Below are 26134 nucleotides of genomic sequence, written 5' to 3'. Positions count from 1 at the left end.
TGCAGTCGCACTGTCATCTGTGTCCTTGGTAGCTCAGATGGATAGAGCGTCTGCCACGTAAGCAGGAGATCCCGGGTTAGAGTCCCGGTCGGGGCACACATTTTCAACTATCCCCATTGACTTATATTAACGCCTGTATGCAGCTAGGGGTATTCATTACATTGTAAAGCACTATTCTGTTTCCGGGAACGCTGGGGCTAGATGCATTATGAAGACGATGTCTGAATTATTTCGATGACTTTGACTGATTTTTCACATCAAAGGCATTTTTATATGCTGGAACTCACACGAATTTATGGTGAGATTGTGGCTAGCACGTGCGCATTGGTGTAACATTTCATTCGCAGAGTTTTCAGCTTTATAGAGGTACCGTATTTGCGAGTTTAAATCCAATATTCAAAGCGGAAGGCTTTGTTCCATGTTCAAGGATCAATATCGGTATTTCATTTATTCTTCCGTGCATGTAACCAATGTCACACTTGTTACTACGGGAGTTTAAGATTACACGGGGTTCCTTTTTGTACTAATACAAATGCTTAATGGAATTTCTGTCCACGTGTTCCATCAGAGGACAAATGTAACCTTCCTACAGCAACTTCTCACTTCTTCATTGAATAATAACAAGAAATTATTCTAAACTGCTCCTCAAATATTTTGATCCCACAGTCATTTTTGAAAATTAACGTATTTAGCTGGGACGCTTGCCTGTGTACATGTATTCTTACGTAAATCGGTAGCTGACGCAAGCACAGTTCACTAGACAAAATCCTTCTTCAGATAAGTTGCCATCAGCAGAAGTATTTTCAGATTCTCTACATGTATTTTACAGCAAGTAAAAAGTAGATTTTTGTTGCTGAGAACATTGAGAATTTCTGTTGATCCTGAATATGTTCGGAGTGGTTAATCCACTTCTTGTTCGTTGTGAATAGGTGACGGATGTACAAAGTGAGGTTTTACATCTTCATTGCATGTAACCTCTCTGTAAGTAAGAGTCAAATACACTTGCAGATCTTGTCAGGGGATTAAAGTGTGTGATTGTAATTTTGCACTCATCTGAATACATTTCCAAACTCCTTTTAAATTACTGTTTGCGCAATTAAGGTCTTTCCCACTTCCAAGTACATCAGTTAGATAGCAGTCAGACAGCGTTACTTTTCTTTCATACGTCAAAATTTTGTTTAAAAAGGGGACTATTTTATGGGCATTGTCACTGAAGTCGACCAATTATGTACTCAACTTACTTCAAGCCCGCAGCTCGTGGGCTAGCGTTGCTGCCTCTAGATCACGGAGTCCCGGATTCGATTCCCGGCCGAGTTGGGTGTTCGTGTTGTCCACATCATTTCATCGACATCATTCGGGTCAGTCGCTAGACTGGATTGTGTAAAAAATGGACTAGCTAAAACTTGGGGCTTTGTACAGGCTCTGATGACCGCGCAGTTGAACGTCTCACAAACCAAACATCACCTTAGTTCAAAAACTGAAATGAAAGGCTTTCAAGTGTAGGAAACTTTTTCGTTCGATTAGCCCACCTGCTGTAGCGTGGATTCTACGAGACAGCAAATGTATTTGGGTACTACCTCAGACACGACAGCCTGACAGCTGCCCGCAACTCAGATGTTTGATGGGTCCTGGGATTCAGAGTGGGCCCATCTTTCTCAGTGACGTCGCAGATGTCAGGCTATGTCATCTGAGAGACACAATAGAATCCTCATGTCCGTGGACTATTTCTTAGACCACTATGACATAGTTCGAGAGCGATGGGCTGATGGACTGATTTCCACAACCACATGTACATGTATGCTCTGCAAACCATAGTGAAGTACATGGCAAGGGTACGTCACATTGTACCAGATTACATTCACGCAAGAAGTGCAGGAAGAATGTTTAAATGCATCTGTGAAACCTGTCATTACTCAGACTAATAAAATCTGAGATTACTATTAATACTGACTGCAAGGTCATTAATTCACAAGGGGAACAGCAAGGGTCCCAACACACTTCCCTGGGGCACACCCAAAGTTGCTTCTACGTCTGTCGATGACTCTCCATCCAAGATGACTTGCTACGGCCTCGCTAGCAAAAAATCCTCAATTCAGTGAAAACCTTATTGTGGTGTGCGTACTGTAAGACCTTCGGTACACACACCATCAGATTATTTGACTTGTCGCTCTAACGAAGTAGGCGAGTGTCAGCAATATGTCTCGTGGTCTTATCTTCTGCCGTTAGGTCAGACGATAGAAATGCCACTTGCACGCTTAGAGTAGCAGATTGACGGTGACCAACTTTAAACAGAACTTGATTAATTTTCACACACATTTATTAAAGTAATAATAAGTATAAAAATAACTTAACTTGGTTCTGAAAAATAACTTAACTTGGTTCTGGATGCAATTTACAATTGACAATCTGAAGTTCCTTTGGTCTTGGTACGTTAATCTTATTCTCACATATCTCTGATACTCGACAAAAGTGTCTATACATTTATCTTCATGGCTATGTACAGGAATATGGTAATCTTATTAGGCGCAGACTGAAACTTGACTATAGACTAATGCACGCTGGTGCAGACTAATGCAGACTGACTAATCGGAGGTCTGTACACTCGTTATAATACCTCGAGCGTTCAAGTATCACTGCGCGAGTGTGATCCGCGAGGAGAAAAGGTTATACGTTAGCAGCAATCTCATTGGCTGCGTTACATATTAATACGCGGATCGGCGGAAGCAGAATTTGGTCCGTCTTTATGGCAGCGCCATCTCGTAGAGCGGAGACGGACGAGCGCTGCGCCTGCGCTGTTGTGCTTAGCGGGGCCCGCTCTAGTGGGAAAGTTGTGTACGCGGTGACTACGCGGGACTATGTACACAACACTTATATCGATATCTTATACCATTATACTTTTGATAATACAGGGTGTTTCAAAAATGACCGGTATATTTGAAACGGCAATAAAAACTAAACGAGCAGCGATAGAAATACACCGTTTGTTGCAATATGCTTGGGACAACAGTACATTTTCAGGCAGACAAACTTTCGAAATTACAGTAGTTACAATTTTCAACAACAGATGGCGCTGCGGTCTGGGAAACACTATAGTACGATATTTTCCACATATCCACCATGCGTAGCAATAATATGGCGTAGTCTCTGAATGAAATTACCCGAAACCTTTGACAATGTGTCTGGCGGAATGGCTTCACATGCAGATGAGATGTACTGCTTCAGCTGTTCAATTGTTTCTGGATTCTGGCGGTACACCTGGTCTTTCAAGTGTCCCCACAGAAAGAAGTCACAGGGGTTCATGTCTGGCGAATAGGGAGGCCAATCCACGCCGCCTCCTGTATGTTTCGGATAGCCCAAAGCAATCACACGATCATCGAAATATTCATTCAGGAAATTAAAGACGTCGGCCGTAAGATGTGGCCGGGCACAATCTTGCATAAACCACGAGGTGTTCGCAGTGTCGTCTAAGGCAGTTTGTACCGCCACAAATTCACGAAGAATGTCCAGATAGCGTGATGCAGTAATCGTTTCGGATCTGAAAAATGGGCCAATGATTCCTTTGGAAGAAATGGCGGCCCAGACCAGTACTTTTTGAGGATGCAGGGACGATGGGACTGCAACATGGGGCTTTTCGGTTCCCCATATGCGCCAGTTCTGTTTATTGACAAAGCCGTCCAGGTAAAAATAAGCTTCGTCAGTAAACCAAATGCTGCCCACATGCATATCGCCGTCATCAATCCTGTGCACTATATCGTTAGCGAATGTCTCTCGTGCAGCAATGGTAGCGGCGCTGAGGGGTTGCCGCGTTTGAATTTTGTATGGATAGGGGTGTAAACTCTGGCGCATGAGACGATACGTGGACGTTGGCGTCATTTGGACCGCAGCTGCAACACGGCGAACGGAAACCCGAGGCCGCTGTTGGATCACCTGTTGCACTAGCTGCGCGTTGCCCTCTGTGGTTGCCGTACACGGTCGCCCTACCTTTCCAGCACGTTCATCCGTCACGTTCCCAGTCCGTTGAAATTTTTCAAACAGATCCTTTATTGTATCGCTTTTCGGTCCTTTGATTACATTAAACCTCCGTTGAAAACTTCGTCTTGTTGCAACAACACTGTGTTCTAGGCGGTGGAATTCCAACACCAGAAAAATCCTCTGTTCTAAGGAATAAACCATGTTGTCTACAGCACACTTGCACGTTGTGAACAGCACACGCTTACAGCAGAAAGACGACGTACAGAATGGCGCACCCACAGACTGCGTTGTCTTCTATATCTTTCACATCACTTGCAGCGCCATCTGTTGTTGAAAATTGTAACTACTGTAATTTCTAAAGTTTGTCCGCCTGAAAATGTACTGTTGTCCCAAGCATATTGCAACAAACGGTGTATTTCTATTGCTGCTCGTTTAGTTTTTATTGCCGTTTCAAATATACCGGTCATTTTTGAAACACCCTGTAAGTGCAAATGTGGTACTGAGTCAAATGCTTTTCAGAAACAGATGTACTACATTTACGTGACTGCCTTGATCCAAGATTTTTAGTAAGTCATGTGACACAAATGCGAGCTGGGATTCACATGATTGATGTTTTCGGAATCCATGCTGGTTGGCAGGGAGGAGGTCATTCTGTTTGAGATACCTTATTACGTTTGTGCTCAGAATATGTTCTAAGATTCTACAACAAACCGATATCAAGGATACTTGACAGTAGGTTTGTGGTTCACTTCTGCTACTCTTCTTGTAGATGGGTGGAGCCTGTCGTTTCTTCGAACTACTGGTCATGGTTTTTTGTTCGAGGGATCTACGATAGATTACGATTAAAAGAGAGGATAACTCAGCCGCAAATTACGTACAAGTTCTGATATGGATTTCATCGGACCATGGAGCTCCGTTAAATTTTAACGATTTCAGCTATTTCTCGAAGCCACTGGCACTAGTACCTATTTCACTCTTCTTTTCAGTGGTACGAGGATTGAAATGACGCAGTTCTCGTTAGTTTTTCTTTGTAAAGGAACGTTTGAAAACGGAGTTCAGCATTTTCGTTTTCGCTTTGCTAGCCTCATTTTCAGTTCCTGTCGTATCCGTGAGTGACTTGACACTAACGTTGGTGCCATAAAAGCGTTTAGATGCAGCCAAGATTTCTTTGGGTTTTGTGAAAGATCGTACGATAGTATTTGCTACGGTAGTCACTGAACTCTTCGCGCATTGCTCTCTTGATAGCTAAGTACGTTTCCTTCATCAGTTGTCTGACTGTAGCCCTATGCTTTGTTTTACACCCAGTATGCAGTGATATCTGTTTCGTTAGAAGTTTCTTTGTAGTGACTATATACCATGGAGCGTCCCTCCCACCATGAACTGTTCTACTGGCCACATATCTAACAAGTGGATAGTCAATTATTCTTTTAAACTAGAGCTACAATTCCTCTACATGCTCCTTTCCTGGGCTAAAACTTTCAGGTTCCTCGTTTAGATATAACACTACTTTTCTTTATCCAGTTTACTGAAGACACAAATTTAGTTTTCCTTTGTACTATGGCAACCTTTGTTGCTATAACTGTCTCACGGTAACTCATACCACGTCCTCAATGGGATTTTGCTAAGACAGATCGCCTGCGTGAAGCTGTAGATGGCGAATGCATATGGTCAACCAGTAGATTCCCGTATCGTTCGCAGTTGTGAGACGATGACATATATTAGAGGTCCCATTTCCTAGCATGTCAACATCCAACACAGGAGGAAATCTCAACCAATTGCCTTAACGTATCCCAGAAGACAAGCGGGTTACGTCGCCTTATGTAGTTTCCGACGGTCTCTTGCACTGTGTGGCGTACGTGCTCCGCGATTCATCAGTCCAGTGCAGGCGATCTTTTTCCGTGCTTTCGAGCGTCCAGCAGTGATATTCCCCCGCCTGTCTTATCTCTGTACCTATTCTCTCACGAGGTGGGTACTTCCGTGTCGAATAGCGTGGGGCGTGTGACTGGGTGAGGGTTGGTGGGAGGGGGGGGGGGGGGAAGGGGGGGGGCGCTGGATGGTATAACAGCTCACCGCTTCTTGTTAATGATCACTAAACTCGCGAGCGGTTTGTTGCACTGTGCCTCGTCCATCCGCTGTAATAATCCACCATAATCAGTGGCGACCGCTATCGGTAATATCTTGATGACTTTGCCAGTTCACTCTGGCGGAGAAAAGGTTTCTGAGATCGAAGTAGTCACGTTGCTCCTTTCACATGGTGCCAGATGAAAATATAAGTGTGTAGCCTACCTAAGAGAAGGAGTAGCCCATGTATGTGGTGCCCACGATACAGTCATGACAATGAAACGTTCCTTTCGTTCGTCCTTGGAGGTTACAGGGCGTGAGCGAAATTCCACTTGTGGACCCTGGCAGTAATCTTGAATTCTTGAACGATGTGGCACGCGCGAGACAAATTAGTGCCTCGCGGATTTCATCTGAAACGTTCTCTGGTGCACCTAGATTAATGCGCTGCACTACTACACTCATACAGTCAGTCTAAATAAAGACCGACAACTTAATTTCGACCCGCTGGACAGGGTCAAACTTCTCACTACTCCAAAGTAAATAATTAGAGCCTTAAAACCTCTTAGCAAGATTCAGAGCTCCAATTAGTGGACTGGAATGGAACCCCACCAAGGACTCATAAATTAAGACACAGGGGAATCACAGACGTTGTCTGCGATTGGGCATTGTTTTAAATAAATGGGGAATGTTGATTGTTTGTGCCAGAGCGAGATTCGAACCCTGGTCCCCTGCTTACTAGGCGGATGGTGGCACCACTAAGCCATCAGGACACAGTGGTCGTCGCACCTGCGTGGACTACCGTAGCTCGCCTCCCGTCATACCCAAAGTCTCAACTTGTCCGCCTACTACTAGCGTAGTGCCCCTTGCCCATTATCCTCATTACTCGCGGCATTTCGTCGATTCCCGTAAGAAGTCGAGTAATAAAGATAATGGGCAAGGGGAACTACTTAAGTATTGTGTGGATAAGTTGAGAATTTGAGTCTGACGGGAGACGTACTAGGGTAGTCCGGCCAGTTTCGATAACTACTGTATCCAGATGGCTTAGTGGTGAGTGCATCTGCCCAGTAAGCAGGAGCGGTCCCAGTCCCGGTCCGGCACAAATTTTAAACTTTCCCATTGATTTAAACCAATGCCCACTCGCAGCCAATGTCTGTATTTCTTTTGCGTCATAATTCCTAGTGGCTGCTGGATCAAAATGGTGTCTTTCTTTCGGACACGAACAAGCGAACAGACACCCCATTGTATAATTCATAAATTGCCTTCAGCTTCTAACAGTCCAGTTACATACGTTTTTTAATTCTCTGGTAAAATATGAATTTCAAATATAAGTTAGAGAAATATTAATTTGAGATCGGTGCTGAGTGACGAGATAGTGGGGAAAACTCCTTTTTTGTGGAAAATTTTATTACGTATCGTAGTCCAAGACTCTTCCCTGACTACATTTTCGAGGAATGCAGTAGTCGAATGACTCAAATGAAAGCGACAGATGCGAGGAACAATCGTCTAAGAGGCTGCGCCCACAACCAGCCATTGTCACGGGAGTACCTGCCTCAACACCGTATTTATTTTGGATTGACGTGTCGTATATTTGCATCGGGCTAGGGGTGTTGAGGTTACCTGATTCGGGTTTAAAAAAGACAGGAAGTTTATTATTTTCAGAATACAATCAGACATTTACTTCTAGATCGATACTCCGAATCCACTGTATGGTGCGTGGTGGAGGGTACACCGTACCACTACTAGTCATTTACTTCCCTGTTCCACTTGCAAATAGAGCGAGGGGAAAATGACTGTCTATAAGCCTCCGTATGAGCCCCAGTTTCTCGTATATTACCTTCGTGGTCCTTACGTGCAATGTATGTCGGAGGCAGCAGAATCCTTCTGCAGACAGCTTCAAATGCCAGTTCCCTTAATTTTCTCAACAGCGCTCCTCGAAAAGACTGTCGCCTTCCCTCCAAGGTCCGATTTGGGTTCCTGAAGCTAGTCCGTAACACTTGCGTGTTGTTCGAACCTACCAGTACAAATCTAGCAGCCCGCTTCTGAATTGGTTCGATGTCTTGCTTGAATCCGATGTGGTACGGATCCCGCGCACTCTAGCACTACTCAAGAATAGGTCTCACTAGCGTCTTATATGCAGTCACCATTTCAGGTGAACCACACTTTCCTAGAATTCTCACAATAAACCGAACTCGACCATTCATCTTCCCTACAGCAGTCCTCACATGTTCGTTCCATTTCTACCGCTTTGCAACGTCACGCCCAGATATTTAAACGACATGATTGTGTCAAGCAGGGCACTGCTAGTATTTTTCCACATTTTTGAGCTATCTGCCGTTCATCGCACCAACTAGAAATTTTGTCTAAGTTATCTTGCATCCTACTACAGTCACAACCTCGACACCTTCCCGTACACCACAGCATCATGAGCTAACAACCGCAGATTGCTGCCCACCCTGTCCGCCAAATCATTTATGTATATACATAACAACAGCGGTCCTGTCACACTTTCCTGGAGTACTCCTGACGACACCCTTCTCTCTGATGAACACTCGTCGTCTAGGACAGCATACTGGTTTCTATTATTTAAGAAGTCTTCGAGCACTCACATATATGTGAACTTATTCCATATTCTCGTACCTTCGTTCACAACCTGCAATGGGGCACCGTGTCAAATGCTTTCCGGAAATCTTGAAATATGGCATCTGCCTGTTGCCCTTCGTCCATAGTTCGCAGATATCATGGGAGAAAAGGGCAAGCTAAAATTCACACCATGCTGATTCGTGGACACAAGAATCTCCGTCTCAACAAAACGTATTATGTTCGAACTGAGAATGTGTTCAAGAATTCTGCAGCAAACCGATGTTTGTAATTTTGCGGATCCGTTCTTTTGCCCTTTTATATACAGGAGTCACCTGCTCTTTTTTCCACTCGCCTGGTACTTTGCGCTGGGCGAGAGATTCGCTATCAATGCAGTGGGGCCAGTGCTGTAGAGTACTCTTTAAAAAACCGAATTAGGGTTCCATTCGTAACTGGTGACAATTCTTTTCAACTCTTTCAGTTTTTTCTCTACGCCAGGGATGATTGTTACTAATGTCGTCCTTACGGGAGTCTGTTCGGTGGTCAAACGACGGTATGTTTGTAAGATTCTCCTGCGTGAACGATTTCTTGAAAGCGAAATTTAAAACTTTGGCTTTCTTTTTGCTATCTTCAACTGCTACACCAGACGGATTAACAAGTGACTGGATGGAAGCCTTAGACTGACTTAGCGATTTTACATAGGACCAGAATATTTTCGGAATCTCTGCCAGCTCTTTTGTTAAGGTATGATGGTGGTAGTTGTATTATTCGGATATACAGCTTTTCACAGAGGCATGAATCACTACGAATCTTTGCTTGTGGTCATTTGCGCGTTCTCTTTTGAACTGAAAGTGGGATAGCATCCGCTTCCTCAGCATTTTGCGAGTCGGGTTATTAAACCATGCTGGATCTTTTCCGACCTTAATCCACTTACTAGGCACATAATTCTCCAGACCACGATTTGCAGTCTGCTTAAACTTTGCACACAATTCCTCTATGTCCATGTTACTGGAACCAAGTGACGCCAGTTCACTATCTAAGTGAGACGCTAACAACTGTTTATCTGTTCTTTCTGGCAGAAACACTCTCCTAGCCTTCTTAACTGATTTATTCACTTTCGTAACCATAGTCGCCATAATGACATCATGGTCGCTAAATCCCGTTTCTATTCTGAGGTTGTCGATATGGTACGGCCTATTTGCAGCTACCAGATCTAAGAATTTCTACTGCGTGTGGGCTGCCGAACTAGCTACTCAAGAGCTTTCAGAAAACGCTTTCAAACGTACTTCGCACGAATGTCTGTCTAGACCCCCTGCAAAGAATCCACAGACATCCAAGTCTCTACTCGATAGATTAAAGTGGCCTCCAACTAGTATGAATCGGGTAGGCGGTAAAAATATGCAACAGTTAACTTGGTTTCACCGAGCACTGTTTATGCAACCAGATAACTTCAATGTCACACTGAACTTCAACCTCTACAGAGAAATATTTTTGTCAACTACAATGAACACTTTCCTTCCTATGGCCTCTAATCATTCTTTCCGATACACGTTCCATGACACGCTAAATATCTCAGAACTTTCCACTTCGGGTTCCGGCCAACTCTCGTTTTCGAGAATAATTTGAGCGAGTGAACTTTCCTGGAGGGCAGTAAATTCGGGAACTTTATTACGAATACTCCTCCAATTGACTGACAAAATTTTGACAGTCAAAGTGTCTTTTCTCTCCACGTAGTCTGACTTTCCTTGCTGCGTATCGACTGGCAAGTGTTTATCAGAGTACCTCAAACTACCACCTAGCATAAAAAACCCATGTGCACTCCACAAGTGCTCTGCTGCCAGAGCAGCTGTTCCCTCCGCGTAGTGCACCCCTGACCGATCAAGGGAAGTCTTCAAATCCCCAATTGATGACACAGGTCTAAATATCTGCAGCCAAGACCGTCGACGAATCCTTTGGTTGAGATCCTCCACTCGTCGCCAAACCAAACGATTCCGATCAACTCTGGGAACAATGCAGAAAATTGCAAGCTTTGCTTCTACCCGCTGCGTGATGTTAGCAGGCTTCAACGCTTCCGCTAGCCGCCTGTTTGAACTGAGGATGGCCTCAGAACCCATGCGACAGGTGTCGTTGGTACCGACGTGAGCCAGAAATTGCATATGACTGCACCCTGTACGCTCGACAGCTGCAGGCAAGGCCACCTTCACATTTCGGATGAGGCCCCCTCAGCAGACACATTGCCTTCCTTTGCAGCCCTGAACGCTATCTAAGGGGCTTCCTAACTGGCCTAACATTGGAGCTACCGATAACTAGTAAATCCCTCCCACCGTGCGCCAGCTGGGGCCCTGCTGAAAGAGCGCACACCTGACCACTCACAGCGTGAATGGGCAACACCAGACGGCCTGTCTTCACATTGGTCCTCCGCATCGAGTGATGTGAACGCTTTACCACCCGCCACTCCATCTGTTGGGAAGGCGGATCCACGAGGTTCCTAGGCAGCAGAGCCAGCGGCGAAACAAGCGACACCTGAGGTGTTCCATGTGATGCGGCAGATTCTCCGCCACCGCTACAACCCGAGGCAGCAGCCTGAAGGTGACTGACAGTAGCATTCGGCTGTTCACAAACTGCGGCCAGCACCTCCTGCGGCCGCACACAGCACACAAGCATCCTACAAATTCTAGCAAGACTAGCTGAAGAAGTAAACTACAAAAGCAGACAAAATCTTAGATATGCAACTTGCTACCCTTCTGATGTGTCACCAATGAACGTTGATGTCTCAGTGAGCTACGTAGCTGCCGTTCAGGAGAAATGAAAACTGCGCTGCCGATTGCCTGAATTTACACTTACAAGATCGAGCTTACACAGAGAAACACGCCTTAAATTTAAGAAATATACTGTGAGTAAAATACAGAAAAAAGTAAACACTTAACTTGCCGCTCTGGAGATGTGTATCAGCCGAGAGCTGGAGCCTCACTGACAGGCTTACTAAACGAACGGACGCTTGTCTTCAAAACAAAACAGTGAGTAACTGTTGCGTTACAAACTGAATGAATTTATATCTACAAACTGCGAGATTAAACCTCTTGAACAGAAAAAACACGCACGAAATTTAAGAAATATGCTGCGATGAAAACGCAGGAAAAGATCAACACGTCACTAGCTGCTCTGTAGATGCGTATTAACCGAGAGCTGGAGTCTCATTCATTGTACCGACTGAGCCGGTATGGCAGTGAGGTTATTTGATTTGAATGAAATGTAGAGTGTGGAGTTCCTTTTTGTAAGGGGCGATCAAAAAGTTCCCGTATGAGGGCGTCGCTGCAGTGTATACGTAATATAACGCGACTTCGTGATTCGCGTATATAAGCACGACATGTAGCGAAGGGATCAGTGTGGCATTCGTGCCATTCCGACACGAGTGCGGTAACTGCGAGAAAGTGAACTACCACGACGTTATTTCCAAATGCGTCAAAAGAGGACCAACGTGCTGTTAATATGGGGCAGCATGCCTGTCGAAAACCACCGACGTGGAATGGTGCGTGACAAGGGGTGCTGTTGCTGCGTGATAACACACGTGCTCATATCTCAAATGTCGTACCGCAGAAGTTACGCAACTCAAGTGGGAAACATCCGAGTACCTGCCCTAGAGCCCTGATCTCTCCCCATGCGATTATCACGGCTTCGGTTTCCTAGAAAGGGCCTCGTAGGGTCGGCGATTCCTGTCGGAAGAAGATGTGCAGTAGGCAGTTACGGACTTCTTCACGCAGCAGAGCACGGTGTTTTATCACATGAATATCTTCAAACTGGTGCGGCGGTGGTATGTCTGCCTCAATGCTCCCGGCGAGTTTGCCTCATCGGCATACCAAATCCGAACTGTACGGCTTTCGACCAGAAACTTTTTGATCGCCCCTTGTATTACTAGCTGCTGTGTGAAGCTGGGACCATCAGTCACAATTAGTTTTGCCGTTTTGTATTCTTTCGAACGTAGCGACGACAGGTGCGGCGGAACATTATTAACAGAACTGATATGTGAGATGCGTATTCTAAGGCCCCAGTAACGATTTCCCGCGGATAGTGATTTTAGGTCCGTTATAGCTTCGGTTCACCCCAGACGACCTATAAAAACTTAAACTCTAGAGCTCGGGTCGCAATACTTATCCAGTTTATTAGTAAAGGTAGTTGCCGAAAGCAGGCTAACTACATCCGTCTATAATTTTCACATAGACAAAACAGCGTAAGAGTTTAAAATCATACCAGTGGTATTTATTGACATAAACTAAATCTCGGCAAGCTCACTTTGTTCGCTTAACACTAGCTTCAACTAGGTACTGGATGTACTTACTGTATTCGATAGAGAACTCTGCCTACCGAGCCTGTGCACGGTCATAGAACTGAAACAGCCGTCCAGATGACCGGAAAACACTCAGTCAGAATTCTAAACCCGAGCACGGTAATGCATTTGCTAATTCTTTCAGGGCCTTCTGCTCTCGAAGAAATACTTGGTGCGTCATTCCATTTCACATGTTCCAAAGCGTTTCGAAACTGACACCTTTCGACCAGTCAGACTCAGTATCCCCATGCAGGCAATTTCATTGACTCTTTTCCCGAACCCGGTAACACCACTCCACTGCAAAATGCTGATTCAGATATGAACTTCCCCAGCAGTTTATTCCCAACAAGCGCTGAGGAACACATTCCATCCTGACAAAACAAATCACACTTGAGCCAGCGCCACAGGCCTCCACCATCGCTCATTTAGGAAGATTGGGGGAAGAGTGGTCCATCATCTCCAGACCGAAGAAAGTCTCCATCCCCCTGGATACCGTAAACTAATAATATTTGATAAACATTTCCAATGTAATAGTTCCTTTGAAGATTTTTAGTGATTACACTGACAAACAAACTGTTTTCGTCGTCTGTGAAAATAGTTATTTCTGAGATAATACGTCAAAACATCATTCGACATCGCGTTACTAATCTTTCATTTGTTTCTTTTTTATTTTCAGTTTAATTTTATTGCATCCAGAGGTTGCATAAATTCGCCAGATCTATTTCGCTACGTGTGCTGCCATCTAACAGACAAATCCCATGGGAAGTCTTTTACGCCGTTTCTGAAGAAAGCATACGAACTACACTTCTTTTGAAATGTAAGTACTTGTAAATCGTGGGCACCATAGTTCATCTGACATGTACATGCAACTTGCGCGGTTCGATAAGAAAGGCGAAGAAGAACAACCATCTGACATTCGGAGTTCTATGACGGAGTGAATCAACCATCCACACCACAGACGTTATTTCTATTTGGCAAATGTCATCGGATTTTCCTGCAAAACTCGTGCATCTGTAAAGTATTCAGACCTGCCCTCAGTTTCTAAACCAATTCCATATTATCCCGTCGCTTGTCCAACACCAGTATCACTTGCAGTATATACAGTTGATAAAGCAACGCAAGAAGAAAGTTCTCTTTCATCTTCCAGTAACGTATCAGACCCTGACTTCCAATCTGCAGAAAGTATTCATTTAATGAATAATGCTGATCTTTGTGACCACGTACGGGACCTGCCACTACCAAAACATCAAGCTGAACTGCTCGGTTCAAGCCTTCAGAAACTTAATTTGCTTGCATCGGGTACAGTAACATATTTTCACCATAGACACAATGTACTTGTGATACTCTTCGAAATGAATGATTTGCTACCATACGGACGTTCAAGGTCTCATGTCAAGAATCGAGGTGGAACTCAACATTGAAGCATGGCGATTGCTCATCGACTCATCTAAAATAAGTTTGAAAGCAGTATTATTGCACAGTGGGAAAAAAATACGCAACGGTACCGGTTGCATATTCTACCCGCCTGAAAAAGATATGTTAAATTATGTCGCCACTTCTTGAAAAATACGCTATGATGAGTATATACGGGTTTCTATTTTGATTTAGAAGTCATCACCGTTCCCATTGGAATGCCGACAGGGTACGGCAAGTACTGCTTATAACAGCAGTGAATGGGGCAGTGGTGATAGAAAGCACGACTACACAAAGAAAAAAGTGGGCAGTCAGAAACACAATGCAGACAGGAAATAAGAATGCCCTTCGTGGCCGGTGTGGCCGTGCGGTTCTAGGCGCTTCAGGCAGGAACCGCGTGACCGCTACGGTCGCAGGTTCGAATCCTGCCTCGGACATGGATGTGTGTGATGTCCTTAGGTTAGTTAGGTTTAAGTAGTTCTAAGTACTAGGGGACTGATGACCACAGATGTTAAGTCCCATAGTGCTCAGAGCCATTTTGTCCTTCGTGTTCCGTGCCGAAGTTATCATGTCAACCCTTCACCCCAAGATGGAACTCATGCAGAATTTCATAAAGACACTAGACAACGACTCAGATGCTTTTCGGTGCATACGCAACAAGTTCCCAGGGTTGAGTTACACGAAAGTGAAACAAGGTGTGTTCATAGGTCCACAAATAAGGAAGGTAATTGTTGACGCCCACTTCCAAGACATACTGAATGAGAATGAAAGAAATGCACCGATGGCATTCAGATCAGTTTTCGCCTATTTGCTTGGAAATGATACATCTACTGATCATGTAAATGGTGCAAAGAACTGCAGCAGTGAGCAGAAAAAGATGGGTGGCAACATGTCCCTCAAAATTCATCTCCTCAACTTCTCCGAAAATCTAGGTTCAGTCAGTGAGAACCATGGTGAACGTGTTCACCAGGACATCTCGGCGATGGAGAGACAGTATCAGAGCCGGTGGAGTGCAGCAATGTTGGCTGACTACTGCCGGACACTTCAGCGTGACACGCCGAATGCTCAGCATAAATGTAAGTCTACGACCAGGAAATTCAGAACAAACACAGATTAAGGAGTATTCCCCACTGTGTAGGGTTTTATGTGTATAATACATCTTGAACTAGATATTACTATATAGCATATGTGTCACGTAACGCGCCATTTTCTTAGCTGAAGCCATGTTCATTAGTACGCCATGTGACACCAATTGTTCTGGGAAATATAAATGGTTGAAGGAGTATATCTAAAAACGGTGGGTGATAGAGACAAATGATTTGCATATTTTGAATCAGCATGTACCAAGTTATTCACCAGTTTTTTAGAATTTTTTTTAAAGTGCTATAGAAAGGTAAGGTGACTGTCTGGCACCGGTAATTCCATAGAATATGAGACATACGGGGTTTGTTGTGAGGATGGGGTCGAATAGATGGAGAGGGGGGCGGGGGGGGGGGGGGAGAAGCCAGTATTTGGAACGATCTCTCAACCCAGTTTTTGCGAACCTAATTCCATCGCATTAACAGCACGCTGTTGCTCGCTAGCATGCCGCAGTAGTACTTGATGCAAGTTTCTCGATGACAACCTTACGACGAGCACACAGGTGTTCCAGGAAATGACACGTTCCAGCATGGTGCGCCTCACCCAACGCTCGTCTGTTCCACAGACGGCCGTACAATCACGTGATACGCCCAACTGTTAAATTTTTCGTGTCAGCAGCAGCAGTCTCTCCCCAGCACAGCAACTATCTATGATACAACTACTCGTAAGTGTAGAATGAGAGACGAAAAATGCAGAAATCAAAAAAATGGCTCTGAGCACTATAGGACTTAACGTCTGAGGTTATCAGTCCCTCAGAACTACTTAAACCTAACTAACCTGAGGACATCACAAACATCCATGCCCGAGGCAGGATTCGAACCCGCGGCCGTAGCGGTCGCGCGGTTCAAGACTGAAGCGCCTAGAACCGCTCGGCCACCAGCGGCCAGCGGAAATCAAAATTAATTAGTAAGTATAAGCATGATGGGAATATCCAAAGAGAACTATGTTTGAAATCCGACGTGGTGACCTTCGTGCACTAGGCCGCTGTTGAATGCGTTAATGATTTGGGCCATGAACGCACATTCGTCTCTTTTTTAATTGACTTTCTTCTTTATAATCCTTCATTAAATATATCTAAACATCTTTGAATACACTTGTTAAACTTATAGTTGCTTATTCATTTTGAATTTTAATTTTTTCATTTATTTTATCTCTGTTTTTCACCTGACATATCACTTCTTGAGTACAGATACATGTTCGTTCTCTTGATGTTCAACAGGTCCGATGGGGCTATATTAATAACATTGCCTTATAGATATGACATGACATGATAATTAATATATGAACTTTTATAATGTGGTGGTGGTTTTCAACTGAAATCGGTATTGTAGTGATAATAAAGGACATATGTCATGCATTTCATAAAATGGTGTGGCACAGATACTCGAAGATGTTTCGCGGCTCCAGTCACTGCAAAACAGACTACGGTGAAAATTTCTGTTTTTGAGGAATGCAGCTATTATCCATGCGTCAAAAAAGCCTTGTTACAGTTACAGAATCAAGTAATGCATGTATTCTCCATGTGTAAAAAGAAAGCCTTATTTCATTTTCAGAATAAGCAAGTAACAGAGTTTGCATAAAATGAACAGTCAAGAACAGAAATTAATTGAATATATGAACTAGAATACCATGAATGAGTTATCTTTTGAATCCATTACATCATCATATAACCCTAAGTGAAAAAATCAGTAAAAAAATCTCGACTAAAAACACAAGTTGTCCACATCAACATTCTTTTTAATGTAGATTACTTGCGTTGACGCCTCAAGACAGCAGCGTACTTCCGAAACTAATCTTGCTAATCTCACTTGATAATTAATAAAGACTGATAGAAACAGTGTAGTCATGATTTAGTGAAACTTTTACGTACAACTGTCCAGACACAATTACGTCCTTTTCTTTTACAGAAAAAAATGAAACTGCTATTTTTTCATCATGTTTACCGTCTTACAGCAGCACAGTACTGTTCACGGATATAGTAATTTTGAAAAATTGTGCCAGTGCGGTTGTCATATGTATGATATTCGTACTTCAACATCAGATCGCTAACAGTTAAAGATATTCGATCGCTTTAGCCAAAAAATATCAGATAGTTCTTTGTACCAGGACTTAGACAAGACGTGTGCAAAAATCAAGCTCAATCAGATCAATAGGTTCACGAACGAAAGACATTTTCTCGACCTGATATGCCTCCAAAACAATTTGGGATAGGAACGAGTAAATTTACCAAACGGTCCCTCAAAAACTGAGGATCTGAAAGAAAAAGAAACTCTTAACGAATGGAACAAAAATCAAAGGGACACAAAATACATACTGATACGCTGCTGCAGTTAACCATAGACGATAGAATGACTTTTAATGCATTTCTGATCTTGTTACTTATTTTATATTTCTATAAAACTCTTCAAAACAACACATTTTAACATCTAAGTTATGCTCCTTCGGGAACGTGTGTAGTCTGATATCGGATTTAAAAAGACCTTGAATTAAGTTGTCCATCGGAGTGCAAGGATGTAGAGGGTCCAGATGAACTGTTCTTTTGCATCTGCGTCGAGGTTTACGTTTTGCATGATCTTCCTAAGCCGTTCCAGGCAAATGTCAGGATTGTTCCCTTGAAAAGGACGCGACTAATTTCCTTCCCCATCCGCGAAACAACCCGAGCTTGTCTCCGCCTCTAAACATCTCGACATCGAAGGAATGGTAAACCCTAATCTTCTTTCCATGTTTCTTATCGCAGTGTACGAAGACATGTGGCAGAAAGAAAAATAAAAAGTATGTTTTCAGATTTCAGCTTTAATTCTCTCACAACATCCAGCTAGATATAATCTAGATTTCCCCATTCTTCAAAATTCCCGCATGCGACTGAAAAATATCAACTGAAAGGACGTAAGACGTTCCCAACGACGCAGTGTGTGCTCTATATTTTCTGTTGTGGTTCAAATGGCTCTGAGCACTATGGGCCTTAACATCTGAGGTCATCAGTCCCCTGGAACTTAGAACTACTTAAACCTAACTAACCTAAGGACATCACACACATCCATGCCCGAGGCAGGATTCGAACCTGCGACCGTAGCGGTCACGCGGTTCCAGACTGAAACGCCTAGAACCGTTCGGTCACAACGGCCGGCTTTTCTGTTGTGATTTTGTGTCATTCTCGCTATTTTTCGTACAGCGCCGTGACCTACCTTGAGGATCCTGTCCAGAACCTTTAGCTGGGCGATGTCTTCGACGGTGACCTCCCGGTGGTAGTCTCGACTGCCCCTGCCGAAGACCTGGTCCAGTTCTTGGTGGGCGGCGCTCTGCCACTGCTGGTTGAGGCTGAGCAGCGCCAGCGCCGACACCGCCGTGTTGGCCGTCGTATCCGTCCCGGACACCACCAGCGTCCTCATCTGAGCAGCCCACGAGCAAATGTGACGCCACGAATTTTCAAACGTTTCTAGTAGCGTAATTCACGCACGGAGGAGGCAGCTCTCAAAACGAGCGTTGCTCGTTTACCAGTTATACTACATACGATTAATAAAGGCGATAAAAAAGACAGTTACAGAATTGAAGAAGAAAATCCAGAAAGACATAAAAATAAATGAATCAAACACTACACAAATCCAGGGGTCTACAACACTCATTGCACACAAGCACACGGACAACACCACCACCACTAGACAACAAGGACTCAACGCCGAAACTCAACAGACAAGCTGCCTCACACGGAAACAAACTGACACATACAATTTGTGAGCTCAAGAAACAGGGAAAAAAGCTAGCTTATCAAAACAATAACTCAATACAGAAACGTTTAATGAAGGAAGATAACAGTGGCATATTTAAGAAATGTGGAACTTGCTAACTCCATGGTAACGGTTGTGATTCTCTATACGTAAGACAGACGAACAGAGCACTTGGAACAAGGTACAACGAACACAAAAGAGCATGCAAATATGACACCAGCCACTCAAAATCTGCAGAACACCTCCGATACGAAAATTACCAAACTACCACAGTAAAAACAAAAATGAAAACAGCCAGATTCAGTAACAAGAAACCGCTCCTAAACCTACAAGAAGAATTCTAAATCCAGAAAGCCATCACGGAAAAGAAACACATATTCAATGATGAATTCATCTCGGGTTATCAGCCGAGTGGTGGTGTCGTCTTGTCGCAAAATTTCAATGAGTTTCTTACCCATCATCTTCTGGCGAAGGTTTCGCCATCTTCGCCAGAAGATGATGGGTAAGAAACTCATTGAAACGTTGCGACAAGACGACGCCACCACTCGACTCACAACCCGAGAAGAATTCATCAGTGGAATACGCCGAGATAGACTGAAATCGCACATATTAAATAGCCAAACAAACATTAGCAAGCAAACGTTATTTAAACTAATCAAACATATAGTACATAAATAACAATCCCTCTAGATACCACAAAAACAGTATCACACGAAGAGGACCGCCTATCCACCATAGATCACCCAGTACCATACCATAGTGAAGTAAAAATTCACACAAACACATATGTTAGGATATATTATCTACCCCTTACACACACATACACACACACACACACACACACACACACACACACACACACACACACACACACAGCGACAGCAGTCGTTCTCACGACCACCAAACAAAACGAAAGACGATCACATCCCGTAACACAAAAACAAAGCAAACGAGGCGACAGAGAAGGCACATAGTAAAAAAATGTACATATATCCTGCAGGGCCAAAGAAACTGGTACACATATCTAATATCGTGTAGGTCCCTCGCGAGCACGTAGGAGTGCCGCACGACGACGTGACACCATGAATCCTGCAGGGCTGTCCATAAATCCGTAAGAATACGAGGAGGTGGAGATCTCTTCTAAACAACACGCTGCAGGGCATCCCAAATATGCTCAATAATGTTCATGACTGGGCTGTTTGGTAGCCAACGGAAGTGTTTAAACTCAGAAGAGCGTTCCTGGAGCCACTCTGTACCAATTCCGGACGTGTGGGCTGTCGCATTGTCCTGCTGCAATTGCCCATGTCCGGCGGTATGCACAATGGACACGAATGAATGCAGGTGATCACACAGGATGCTTATGTGCGTGTCACCTTTCAGAATCTTAGCTAGACGTATCAGGGTCCCCATATCACTCCAATTGCACACGCCCCACAACATTACAGAGCCTCCACTAGCTTGAACAGTCCCCTGCTGACATGGATGGTCAATGGATTCATGAGGCTATACCCGTACACGTCCATCCGCTCGATACAATTTCAAACGAGACTCGTCCGACCAGGCAACATGTTTCCACTCTTCAACAGTCCAATGTCGGTGTTCACGGACTCAGGCGAGGCGTGAAACTTTGTTTCGTGCATTCATCAAGGGTACACGAGTGGGCGTTCGGCGCCGAAAGCCCACATCGATGGTGTTTCGTTGAATGGTTCGCACGCTGACACATGTTGACACCCCAGCACTGAAATCTGCAGCAATATGCGGAAGGCTTGCAGTTCTGTCACGTTGCACAGTTATCTTCAGTCGTCTTTTTTCCCGTTCTTGCAGGATCTTCTTCCGGCCGCGGCAATGTCGGAGATTTGATGTTTTACCGGATTCGTAATGTTCACTGTACACTCGTGAAATGGTCATAGGGAGAAAATCGCCACTTCATCGCTACCTTGGAGATGCTCTGTCCCACCGCTCAAGCGCCGACTAAACACCATGTTCAAACTCGCTTAAATCTTGATAACCTGGTATTGTAGCAGCAGTAACCGATCTAACAACAGCGCCAGACACTTGATTTCCTATATATAACTGTTGCCGACCTCAGCGCCATATTCTGCCTGTTTACACAAATCTGTATTTGAATACGCATGTCTATACCAGTTTCTTTGACGTTTCAGTGTATTTCACGTCGGTGGAAGTGCTGTATAGAAAAATCTAGCGCATTTGTGAAGAAGAACCATGGACTGAACTCAGAAACAAAAAGGGAAGTAATAACTTAATAATAAAAGTAATAACTTAATAATTATTATAGTAGTACGTTAAAGCATGAGAAATGTTCATGATCCTACAAAAGAGAATTGTAAGAAAAACCATATTGTCACAGTGGCCATTGCAGATATTGAAAATAAAACGAAGTGCTTATTCTCTAAATACGTAACGTCAGATAAAGAAGATCCAAATAAGAGTAGTACGTTTCAGCAAGGGTTCGTTCAACATGGCCGGGAGAATCACACAAATTCTCATTCATCTCCAAATGAAGCGTACCCAGTAGCAGACATAGACTCAGATCACAATAAAGTAGTGATGAAGAGTAGGCTGAAGTTCAAGACATTAGTCAGGAGGAATCAATACGCAAAGAAGTGGGGTTCGAAATACTAAGGAATTACAAGATCCGCTTAAAAGTTCTCTAACGCTATAGATACAGCAATAATGAATTGCTCAGTGGGCAGTACAGTTGAAGAGGAATGGACATCTCTAAAAAGGGCAATCACGAAAGTTGGAAAGAAAAACGTAGGTACGAAGAAGTTAGCTGCGAAGAAAATTCTGGTGCATCCAAATGAATGATTGGCGCAAAGAGGCTGACCAGTCGAGGAGACACTGCTCCAGAGAAATATCAACCTTCTGGTTAAACCTTGTGTTTGATTATTATATTTTTATTTGTGGTAAGTACCTATGGGACCAAATTGCTGAGGACATCGGTCCCTAGGCTTACACACTACTTAATCTAAGTGAAACTAACTTACGCTAAGGACAACACACACATCCATGACCGAGGAAGGACTCGAACGTCCGACAGGGGGAGCCGCTCGAACCGTGACAAGACAGCGCAGCAATCCCATGCGGCCTGTGTTTGTTAACGTGTGTTTTGTACACCAAGAGTGGGATATTTCTGCCACATCCCCCTTTTTTCCTACATTGGCAACGACGTTAACTCATACCCTCCAAGGAGAATTTTATTTATTTATTGAGTGGGCAGTTGAGAGCTCTGAACTGAGATACTGGGTGCTTCGTGTCCCAGGTGCTCATTTTTTGTGGAAAAACTAGTGTCACAACTGCAGTAGCACAATCCATATTGTGAGCGGTTCGCTATTTACTTTGGCACGCAACGTCTGTTGCTTAGTTGGTTATGATTTGTGATCTCGTTCCTCTTGTATGATTGTAGATTCGCTTATCGACCAGAGAGAATGGCTTCAATTTCCCCTTGGTCTCTAATTTGGTTTTGCATGGTTTCATGATACTGCGGCTAACGTACACTCCTGGGCATTAAAAATGCTGCACCAAGAAGAAATGAAAATTGTAAACGGGTATTCATTGGAGAAATATATTGTACTAGAACTGACATGTGATTACATTTTCACGCAATTTCAGTACCCAAAACAACCACCTCTGGCCATAATAACGGCCTCGATACGCCTGGGCATTGAGTCAAACAGAGCTTGGATGGCGTGTACAGGTACAGCTGCCCATGCAGCTTCAACACGATACCACAGTTCATCAAGAGTAGTGACTGGCGTATTGTGACGAGCCAGTTGCTCGGCCACCAATGACCAGACGTTTTCAGTTGGTGAGAGATCTGAAGAATGTGCCGGCCAGGGCAGCAGTCGAACATTTTCTGTATCCAGAAAGGCCCGTACAGGACCTGGAACATGCGATCGTGCATTATCCTGTTGAAATGTAGGGTTTCGCAGTGATCGAATGAAGGGTAGAGCCACGGGTCGTAACACATCTGAAATGTAACGTCCACTGTTCAAAGTTCAGTCAATCCGAACAAGAGGTGACCGAGACGTGTAACTAATGGCACCCCATAGCATCACGCCGGTTGATACGCCAGTATGGCGATGACGAATACACGCTTCCAATGGGCGTTCACCGCGATGTCGCCAAACACGGATGCGACCATCATGATGCTGCAAACAGAACCTGGATTCATCCGAAAAAATGACGTTTAGCCATTCGTGCACCCGGGTTCGTCGTTGAGTGCACCATCGCAGGCGCTCCTGTCTGTGATGCAGCGTCAAGGGTAACCGCAGCCATGGTCTCCGAGCTGATAGCCCATGCTGCTGCAAACGTCGTCGAACTGTTCGTGCAGATGGTTGTTGTCTTGCAAACGTCCCCATCTGTTGACTCAGGGATCGAGATGTGGCTGCACGATCCATTACAGTCATGCTGATACGATGCCTGTCATCTCGACTGGTAGTGATAGGAGACCGTTGGGATCCAGCACGGCGTTCCGTATTACCCTCCTGAACCCACCGATTCCGTATTTTGCTAACAGTCATTGGATCTCGACCGACGCGAGCAGCAATGTCGCGATGTGATAAACCGCAATCGCGATAGGCTGCAATCCGACCTTTATCAAAGTCGGAAACTTGATGGTACGCATTTCTCCTCCTTACACGAGGCATCACAACAACGTTTCACCAGGCAACGCCGGTCAACTGCTGTTTATCTATGATAAATCTGTTGGAAACTTTCTTCATGTCAGCACGTTGTAGGTGTCGCCACCGGCGCCAACACTGTGTGAATGCTCTGAAAAGCTAATCATTTGCATATCACAGCATCTTCTTCCTGTCGGTTAAATTTCGCGTCTGTAGCAGGTCACCTTCGTGGTGTAGCAATTTTAATGGCCAGTAGTGTACATTAAGAAAGAGGCCACAAGTTTCAACTTTATGACTACGCCTTGTCTAGTTCGGTACACAAAGGCGCCGCTAACCTCGTCAAAGACCTCCTGGTGAGACAGCGTGTGCGCACGCAGCGACCGCGTGAGTGCCGCCACGAGGGGCGTCTGCCCTGCGGCCAGCGGGTCTTCCTTGAGCGATCCGTCCTCCCGCTGCGGGCTGGCCTTCGACGGCTCGTGGTCTGCAGCGGAGTCCGCGGCAAAGAGCGGCGTCGTTAACGTGGACATGACGCTGGAGATGAGGCACACCACCTGGCCCTGGTCGCGGCCCGCCCTGGTCAGCGCCAGCACCCAGCCCAGCTGCAGCCACGGCTGGAAGATGCGCTCCTGTCAACAACAGGCGCCGCCGTTACCCCACGCAAATGCAGGGAAAGAAAAGAGAGGTGGAAGAAAGGACAGGACTCAACAGCTCGCTGTGTAGTGCGATAGAATTTATAACTACACTACTCTCTTTACTATCACAGAGACATTAGGTAATTATTTCTATACACATTACATAATTAATGTGCTTTTACCCATTGTCATTTGCAAAATAATTACAAAATTTTTTATTTTTTATGTTTCATGTAATATTAGATGGGTAAATCATGTAACTAATGAAGAGGTACTGAATAGAATTGGAGGGAAGAAGAATTTGAGGCACGACTTGACTAGATGACGGAATCGCTTGGTAGGACACGTTCTGAGGCATCAAGAAATCATCAATTTAGTTCTGGAGGAAAGCGTGAATGGTAAAAATTGTAGAGGGAGACCAAGAGGTGCATGCACTAAGCAGAGTCAGTAGGATGTAGATTGCAGTAGTTAATCGGAAATGAAGAGGCTTGCACAGGATAGAGTAGCATGGAGAGCTGCATCAAATCAGTTTTTGGACTGAAGACCACAACAACAACAAAATGTTTCTTGCTCGACGACTGAGGATCTGAGCATCATTGCCTAGCTGGAACTGGAAAATCGCCGTACTGTTCATAGCAATTCATGTAGCTGACTGTGAACGACTGGAACGTGACATTGCCCCATTTGTTCTCCTTTCTGGCAACCATTATTATTGCAATAGCAACTGAAAAACAAAGAAAAACGACATGAAGAACTGTACGAATTTAACGTTTGTGTTAAGCAGTCCCAAATTGTATATTATTCAACCTTAATCAAGATAGGTACACTCAGAAACTGTAGTTTGCAACAATGGGCAAATACTAAAAGTGATTTATCAGTGTAGAGAAATAAAATCATAATTTCGCCATTCGAATAAGATAATTTGGCAAAGTGTTCTAACTTGGACGAAGTTTAAAATGATGATAAGTGATATTAAAGTACTATTCAAACTACGAACCACTGTATTGGCAAAGATTATATTATAAAGTAGTCGTCTTAATAATGTGGAAATTTTATCAGCGAAAATGATGAGAGTTATCAAGTTTATTGCTAACTAGACAAAAAAAGATATCGAAATGTAACACACATCCATTACTGCAATAAGATATAATGTAGCTAGTGAACATGGCAATGCTTTGTGTTTGTTAGATATCTGTGGAAATTGCATATGCATCCTAATCACTCTTCCTCATCTCTCTGTCTATAACCTCCTCCTCACTCTATTTGCCCATCTCCTCCTTTCCTTCCTTCCTCCCCCTCTGTCTTTCTCTCCATCAACTCCTCCCCCTCTCTCTGTTCATATCATCCTCCTCTTCTCTCTGTGAATCTCCTATTCCCTCCCTCTATCTCTGTCTTTCCTCTCTCTATGTCCATTTCCTCCCAACTCTTCTGTCTGTACATGCCATTCCTCCACTTCCTCAGTCCAGTCTCATGATTGTGAATAAAGCCACTAAAAATTAGTAAGTAAATTGGTTGGGATCATTGGTATATGTGGTGTGATAGAGAACCCTCGAGTTGATGGATCTATGAGGATAGTACCTTCAGTGACAGTCTTTTCAATACTTTTAATCTGTAAAAGTGAAGAATTACAAAATTTCAGATAATTCA

General features: G+C 44.1%; 1 protein-coding gene across 1 annotated transcript in view; it reads right to left on the bottom strand.

Annotated features, from left to right (window-relative positions):
- LOC124751981 (cytochrome P450 4V2-like) overlaps nt 1-24382 on the bottom strand; it is a 46272-nt gene extending 21890 nt beyond the window's left edge. The window contains exons 1-2 of the mRNA XM_047248992.1: nt 24191-24382; nt 18673-18876 (exon numbers count right to left, since the gene is read on the bottom strand). Of these exons, the coding sequence (XP_047104948.1) occupies nt 18673-18876; nt 24191-24382 (396 nt within the window). The remainder of the gene's footprint in view (nt 1-18672; nt 18877-24190) is intronic.
- Between the last annotated feature and the right edge of the window lie 1752 nt (nt 24383-26134).

Source organism: Schistocerca piceifrons, chromosome 1 (genome assembly GCF_021461385.2).
Source record: "Schistocerca piceifrons isolate TAMUIC-IGC-003096 chromosome 1, iqSchPice1.1, whole genome shotgun sequence".
In the NCBI taxonomy this organism is placed as follows: domain Eukaryota; kingdom Metazoa; phylum Arthropoda; class Insecta; order Orthoptera; family Acrididae; genus Schistocerca; species Schistocerca piceifrons.
The sequence above is the reverse complement of the archived record's forward strand: the minus strand, read 5'-3'. Positions and strand labels throughout refer to the sequence as shown.